Source organism: Poecilia latipinna, unplaced genomic scaffold (assembly GCF_001443285.1).
Source record: "Poecilia latipinna isolate Pla-1442-1.1 unplaced genomic scaffold, P_latipinna-1.0 Scaffold1317, whole genome shotgun sequence".
Taxonomy (NCBI): Eukaryota; Metazoa; Chordata; class Actinopteri; order Cyprinodontiformes; family Poeciliidae; genus Poecilia; species Poecilia latipinna.
The window spans coordinates 93,244-100,618 of NW_015113933.1; the positions used below are offsets into that span (position 1 = coordinate 93,244).

At 40.5% G+C, this 7,375-nt stretch overlaps 1 protein-coding gene across 7 annotated transcripts in view; it reads left to right on the plus strand.

The window, feature by feature from the left end:
* The window catches only part of sun1b (Sad1 and UNC84 domain containing 1b), a 33,769-nt gene extending 26,493 nt beyond the window's left edge, over positions 1–7,276 (plus strand). For 6 of the 7 annotated variants that reach the window (XM_015055464.1, XM_015055460.1, XM_015055461.1 and 3 more), the window contains 15 exons: positions 1,037–1,147; positions 1,286–1,405; positions 1,508–1,601; positions 1,975–2,033; positions 2,459–2,646; positions 2,850–3,128; positions 3,585–3,677; positions 3,810–3,901; positions 4,012–4,156; positions 4,271–4,588; positions 4,684–4,768; positions 5,378–5,493; positions 5,635–5,802; positions 5,926–6,018; positions 6,128–7,276. In XM_015055464.1, the coding sequence (XP_014910950.1) occupies positions 1,037–1,147; positions 1,286–1,405; positions 1,508–1,601; positions 1,975–2,033; positions 2,459–2,646; positions 2,850–3,128; positions 3,585–3,677; positions 3,810–3,901; positions 4,012–4,156; positions 4,271–4,588; positions 4,684–4,768; positions 5,378–5,493; positions 5,635–5,802; positions 5,926–6,018; positions 6,128–6,244 (2,078 nt within the window). In that variant the 3' untranslated portion in view covers positions 6,245–7,276. The remainder of the gene's footprint in view (positions 1–1,036; positions 1,148–1,285; positions 1,406–1,507; positions 1,602–1,974; positions 2,034–2,458; positions 2,647–2,849; positions 3,129–3,584; positions 3,678–3,809; positions 3,902–4,011; positions 4,157–4,270; positions 4,589–4,683; positions 4,769–5,377; positions 5,494–5,634; positions 5,803–5,925; positions 6,019–6,127) is intronic. The other variant, XM_015055462.1, reaches the window with a different exon arrangement.
* The last annotated feature ends 99 nt before the right edge of the window (positions 7,277–7,375 follow it).

The following is a 7,375-nucleotide window of genomic DNA, read 5'->3' on the forward strand; positions in this document are numbered from 1 at the left end:
TACTCAGCAGCCTGTTGAACTTTGTGACCTGCAGAAAGTGAAGCCAGACCTTTCTAATCCACGATTTAGAGTATTTATAACATTTTTATTTTAAAGTTGGTTATGCTTGGTGGTTAATGATATACTTTATACTTACAAATGGAGACGAAATGAAAAAGAAGCAGGAGAGATGTGAAACGGCTTTTGGTTAGTTTGGCGTTTTAAATGAGAATTTCAAATTCAAAGCAAACAAATATGCAGAGCCCAAATAGAAAAGCAATTTAGAGGTTCTTAACTTGTCAATAAAATGTATTCCATGTACTTTTCTGCTTAGTTTACAATTGCTCTTAAAATATGAAGGAGACTCATTATTATTTGAACATAAAAAATATTTGAAAGGGCCAAAACTGCCAATATAAATGTTTACTGAAGTTTGTGGGAGGAAAAAAAAAATCTTATTCAATTAATGTCTCCTCACTACTGTTGAAATGCAAAACGGCAGAAAATAAGGTGAACACAATAGGAAGATTTTTTTTAACCAAAAACAAAGACTAATTAAAAACTTTGTTATAAATCTGTTTGACCCTCCACTGTCAAGTTGAAGATTATTTAAATTGTTTTATTCTAACTTTCATGCCAGATTTTAACTGAAGATAAAATATCTAAAAAAAAACAAGGGGGAAAAATAAAAAAAACTCAGGAAGCTCAAAGTTTTAAAGCCACCAGGATAATCTGTCAGCCCTCAGCGGTGTTATTTAAAACAATTTGACACCAAGCTAATGTGACTAAACTAATAAAAAAATTACTTGGACAAAAATGTCATTTAGAATTTAGATTTTTTTGTTTGTTTGTTTTAGTTTCCCATCAAGCTTTGCGGCACATGCCTTTGTAAAATGAGCTATAATTTGCAATCATTTTCTATAATTTGCTTGATTATCAGTCATGTTTAATCGCTGTGGAATAAATGCGTTTATTCATGCTGCTTATTGTCTTTTTTGTTTGTTTGCTCATTTTTGCATTCTGCTTGTCTGCTCTCCATCATTTTGGACACACACAGGTGACGACTGTAAAGGAAAGCAGTACTCTGAGTCTCGCACTGTCGCTGTTACACCACTCCCCAAGTCACAGCGCTTGGTGGGGGCGCTGTGGAGCATCCTAGCTTACACAGGTTAAATGAAGCTTCATCATTTTTAACTGATCATTCCGTTACAAAGATATTTTTTTGTATTCTTGTTGTTATTTTGTAAGCTAGGCTCCTTAAAACCTGTAGCTGTATTGGTGAACTTCATTCGCTCTGTCTTAGCAGGTTTCTGTCTGCTGCTGCCTGGTCGCTATGTGCTTGCAGCAGGTAAAGCTTTAGGTTCAGGAATCGTCACAGCAACACAAAGCCTTCTCTCATGCTTCTGGGCGATCCTAGCAGCCCCAGGTAGGTTTCAGATCTTTATCATTTCCAACAAATTACGATACGCATCAGCTTTAGGTTGATAGTTTGAATATTTTCTCTCTGTTTTTTTTTCTGCATCTCTAGTAAACGCAGGAAAGGGACTGATGTGGTTTCTTGCAAGAGGATGGTACCAACTGGTGTCTCTCATGTCTCTCGTCAACGTCTTCTTTCTAACTCAGTAAGAGTTCTTACCTTTTATGACAACGAATTAATCACAGATATTTGATGGTTTAATAGAAATAATAAAAGTTAACATGGCTGCTTTTGCTGCTATGCATTTGACAGTAAGTATAATTAAGCTTTGCTCAATGTTGCAATTGCTTGATGTGTGAAAAATGATAATGTGTTTTAATTTATACCTATTACAAAAAATCAGGTGTAAAAAGAAAATGAAGTGATTTATTTATCATTTAATTAAGGTACTTTTTTAAACCGTCACATAATTCATTTTTAATTATTTGCCTAAATATAAATAAAGATATATATTTTGCTCTTTAAAAATGTGAACTACCAATCATTTGTAAAATTCAAAGTTTTCTTCTGCGTTTCAGATGCCTTCCCAAACTCTGGAAGCTCCTGTTGCCTCTTTTGCTTTTCTTTCTACTTCTGCGTGAGTAAACAGATGGAACCCATTTACTGTAGTCAGCACAGAGAGAATGATATATGGCTATTAGAACCAGCACAGATCTCTAGAGTCTGCTGTAAATCTAGCTGCAGATTCAGGTCAACCTTTCCGAGTCTTCAATGCAGCTCAGCTGTTCTCAAACAATTTCTTATTTTCCTGCTGAATCATGCTGCAGTTAAAGTAAAATATCACCTTAGTTTAGTTTTAACATTAATTTGATCCTCCTTAAGGGCTAGAAAGAGTTTTTGTTTTGTGTGTTTTAGGAAAAAAAAAACAAAACATTTAATGTATTATGTGTCTGCAACATCAGTTTAACTCTAAATTTCTGAAATGTTTAATATTTAACCAAACAGCTTTGGATTATTATACAAGAGCTTTTATTAACCTCACATTCTTTTGTCTGCCTGCAGTTTTATGGTGGTGGTGGCCCCCGTTCACCAGCACCCTGCTTACCTACCTTCCAGCCATGAACCTCACAGAGTGGAGCTCCACATCTAGGTTTGACTTCTTCTCTAACTTGGCTGCTGTTCCCGCTGCTGTCCCTGCGACAGAGACTCCCATGGAGCAGGGTCATAGCGCTCCGGTCTCCCAAGCAACGGTGAGTAGCACCATCTTATAGACCAGGTTTTCACAAAGTGTGTATGTCCTGTAAACTTGCTCACACGCACAAGGTTGGGTTAATGATTGGACCATCAGACATTAGCGGATTGATTGTAGAGCAGAGACGGAAGCATATCTGACTTTGAGTCAGTCTTTAGAGTTAAATATAAATGTATTAATTTCCCCTGTCTTCCTCCTCAGCCGATCCTCCCCTCAGCCGCCATCCACAGTGGCGTGGATCTGGACCGCCTCGAAGTTGTTGAGCGACAGCTGGCGTTGTTGTGGGAGAGAGTCCAGGCGGGAGACCAGAAGCAGGATCAGCGTCACAGCAATGTTCTCAGTCTCTACAGCTCGCTGAAAGAGCAGGTCCACAGTCAGAACGAAAGGGAGAGCTTAGAAGCGTGGGTGTCCTCTATGATGGATCAGCGACTGGGTGTGCTGCGAGGAGTACTGCAGCGCGAGAACTTAAACTTAGCACAGGTAAGCCTGTCACAATTAAGCAATCGATCGCTTGGTAAATTAGAATTATCTCAGTTTCCATCTTGATGATTAATATTTGAACAATGATAACCCATTTTTTAATGGTTTTGGATGCAAGCGGTTTTTATTTCTATTTTATTTATTGGTTGTGGTGGCTTTGTTTTGGATATTTGAAACATCTTCCAGTTCTAGTCTCAGGTGTTCTTTCCAAAATTAAAGTTTGTTCATCTTTGAGAGAGTGAATTCGCATTATTATCAAAACATCACTTGAAAATGACCTCAAAACACAGCGATATTATCATTTACTGCAATTATTTCTAGGAAAACATATCCTCTAGCAAATACATTACTGTTACAGGCCTACTTATGGCTGATGATCATTAACAGTCCTGACATTGTAATGAGTAAACTTATGAGAGGGTGTGAAAATAAAGATTCAATGTCTTTCTTTTGCAGAGTTCAGAGCAGCAGAAACTGCAACAGGAAAGTCAGGCAGCACGTCTGGCTAATTTAGAGCTTCTGCTCAGAGCTTTGACAACCAAGACTGAGGTATTCACAGCAGGTTTCCTGCAATTCCACAAATGAACACACTGGACCCAGATTGCTTAATATGAGCAAAAACAACAAACTTTATGATGCAAATGAATGGTCCAAATGAAAGTTTTCATGATTGCATTGTAGGAGATGCAGCAGAAGCAACAGCAGTTTGAGGATGAGGCGAAGCAACGGGAGAAAGCGGCTTCTAAGGCGGCTGCAGACACAGCTCCTGTCAGGTACCAGGGAGAAATGATTAAACGTGCTAACTGACATGAGAGCCACCTCATGTCTCATATTACATGGACCATTCTGTTGTAAAACAGGAAGTTTCTGTTCTTTTTATTAGTGTGGGTGTGAAGCAGGAGGACCATAACGCTCTATTGCTGGAGATGCAGAGACTTGAGGCAGAGCTGAGTAAAATCAGGGGAGACCTGCAGGGTTTCGCAGGATGTAAGGGCAAATGCGAGCAGCTGAACACTCTGCAGCAGACTGTAAGCAGCATAAATGTCCCAACCACTCAGCAATTCTCCTTAAATGGTCTAAACTTTATCGAGGTCAAACATTTCCTTCTGTTTTTACTTTAAATCCCCCCGCCCCCCTTTTAGATATCTGGTCAAGTGTCCTCGCAGTTGCGGAAGGAGCTGAAAAATCTGTTCTTCGGCAGCGATGAATCTGCGGACCAGCAGCAGGGCGAGATCCCCGAGTCGCTGATCCAATGGCTGTCGCAGCGTTACGTGAGCACGCCTGACCTGCAGGCGGCGCTGGCCTCCATCGAGATGAGCATCCTGAAAAACATTTCGCTTCAGCTGGAGCACAGTCGAGCCCAGGTTCTGGGCGAGGCAGAGTCCAGAGCCAGAAGCGTCTTTGAGACAGTAAGAGGGACGGTCCGGCACACTTCTACAACTGAGGGCCTGTCTGAAGAAGTAATGCACAAAACCTTCTGCCATTTAAGATTCTCATCTTTACCACGTAATTTGTCTGACATGATTTTATTTTTTTCTCCTTGTTTGTAAACCAGGACGTGAATCTGATTGTTCAGAACGCCCTGAAGCTCTACTCTCAGGACCGGACGGGTCAGGTGGACTACGCCCTGGAGTCTGGAGGTAAGAAGGAAGCCTGTCCACCCTGAGCTTGTATCCAGGTCAGTAGTTAACTCTGTTGTGGTTTAAGGGGATTAGCAGTCTAGCACTTCTATCTCCCTGTAACGCATGTCTTACGCAATGAGGACTAAGGCATTAGCAGCATCGAGGTCTGCAGGGTATTTAACTGTTGTGAAGCTACATGCCTCTGTTATCTGTTGGCTGTTTATGATATTAACTCTCATTGGTGGGCTGGGTTATGGAACACTGTTCTTTGGTCATCCAACCATCCATTTATCCATTTTCTACAGTCAATTATCGTTACACTCATAGGGCAATGTAGAGAAAACTATTGATTTAACTCGCTCTGGTACTGAGTCGGTCTTCTTTTTTGTTCCTCATATTTTTTGTCTTTAGAAACGAACAAAAGAATTTTGCCGTGTGGACTTAATAAATAAACTCTTGTTGCATTACTTTAGTTGTAGCAACTAAGCCTGCCTTCATCTGGACAGTTCAGGGTTAAAGTCTTGGAGACGTTTAAAGTAGGGTTAGGTTATAAAACAATATCTTGTCTGACTGATCCCTGATCTACTTGTATAAATTTGGGTAAAAACATAGTTTCTGTTTTATCAGGTGGTAGCATCCTTAGCACCCGCTGCTCCGAGACTTATGAGACAAAGACAGCCCTCATGAGTCTGTTCGGCCTTCCACTCTGGTACTTCTCCCAGTCTCCACGTGTTGTAATCCAGGTGAGTCCCACCTTCAGATATCCAGAGCAACAAAGTCTGATAACCATGGAAAAACAAAAGCGTGTATAAAAACAACATTTAACTGCTAAACTGCTGACTTTTGACTTCAAAAACTAATACCGTGCTCTTCCATACCATCAGCCGGATGTGTATCCTGGCAACTGCTGGGCATTTAAAGGCTCTCAAGGTTATCTGGTGATCAGGCTCTCCTTGAGGATTCATCCAACGTCCTTCGGTGTGGAGCACATCCCTAAGACGCTCTCTCCAACAGGAAACATCGCCAGTGCTCCTCGCAACTTCACTGTCTTTGTAAGAAAACTGACCCAAAAACCTAAGAATAGAAATAAATAAATAAGTAGAAGAATCAAATAGAAACACCAAGTGTCCTGTTCTGACTTGTTTTTGATTTTTATTTATTTTTTTCCTTCTTAGGGTCTCGACGATGAGTACCAAGAAGAGGGAACGCTGCTGGGGCACTACACATACGAGGAAGATGGTGGTTCTTTGCAGATCTTCCCCGTTAAGGTAACTTTAAAAGCAACTTTCTAAACTTTTAAATGTGAAAAAAAAAGAAAACGAGTCTGTCATCTTTAGAGAAAATAAATCGATAAGAATTCCTTTGTTTGCTTTCCAGGAGAAAAACGACAAGGCGTTCCAGATCGTAGAGGTTCGGGTTCTGTCTAACTGGGGTCATCCAGAATACACCTGCTTATATCGCTTCAGGGTCCACGGAGAACCACTTACCGAATGAAGCAACCACCAAAAGACACACTAATAAATCATCATTTTACTCTGTCTGTAAATAACTCTCACCAGCTTCTTAAAAGCGAAGGACACCTGACAGTGTGGACAGTTTGGTATGAAAGCCATGCAAACGGAGAGGTTGTGGAGTGTGAGAACAATGTGCCGAGTCGGAAGAAGGAAAGTATGTTTATGAAAGAGTCACTGGGAAGTTTTGTATCTGGACTGTAAAGGAACGCAGAGAGGAGCGGAACCACGAAAGAAGCTAAAAGTCCCCTTTTCATTGCACTGAGTTGCTCTTGAGGGTAGCGAGGCTTCCCCGAGCAGACAAATCCATCCCCGCCTCTATGGGAAGGTGGACACCTTCACTGGGGCGGGGATGACAGACTCATCTCAGCCACCTTTTCAATCTGCATCTGATTTGTTTTAGTTCTTTTCTCTTTTGTTTTTAATCTCTCTTAATGGAATCTGCTATTTTTAGGAACAAGACCACTCTGTCGTTGCCAGATATGCCACTCCTTTAGTTGCTGCAGCTAAACCGAGAAGTCCGCAGATGGGTTCCGAATGCTTTCCCATAGCCATAAGACTTGTTTTTAAAGAAGTGAACATGCTGCCTGTGAACAAGTTCTGAATGTTTGATCAAGTGCAGGCTCAACGCAAGTTTCCTTTAATCACACAGCAACTCTATAAAACACTGACCTCTGTGCGATGCAACTCTTAGGAGGCTCCTTACCATCATGCAACATGTGGCTCCTCCTTTGAAACATACACTGATTTTACATCCATCATGTACAATGCCTTGCAAAAGCATTCTTTTATTTATTTATTTTTTTTTACATTTTATCACATTACAACCACAAACTCCAGTGAGTTTTTTGGGGGGTGGGATTTTAGCTGATAGACCAAGACAAAAGTATATTATGGTGAAGTAGAAAAAAAGATACAGTCTTTACATTTTTTACAAATAAAACTCCAAAAGTAAAGTGGTTGGTTGGTTGCCCAGGATTTTATGTTGATGAATAAAGGTAAAGGAAGGCAAATACAAGGAATTTCTGGAATGACTTTTGTGATGGGGTGGAGATTCTTGAACACAACCAGAGTTACAGTGGAATGGGTTAGATCAGTGCTCTCATAGTCAGTT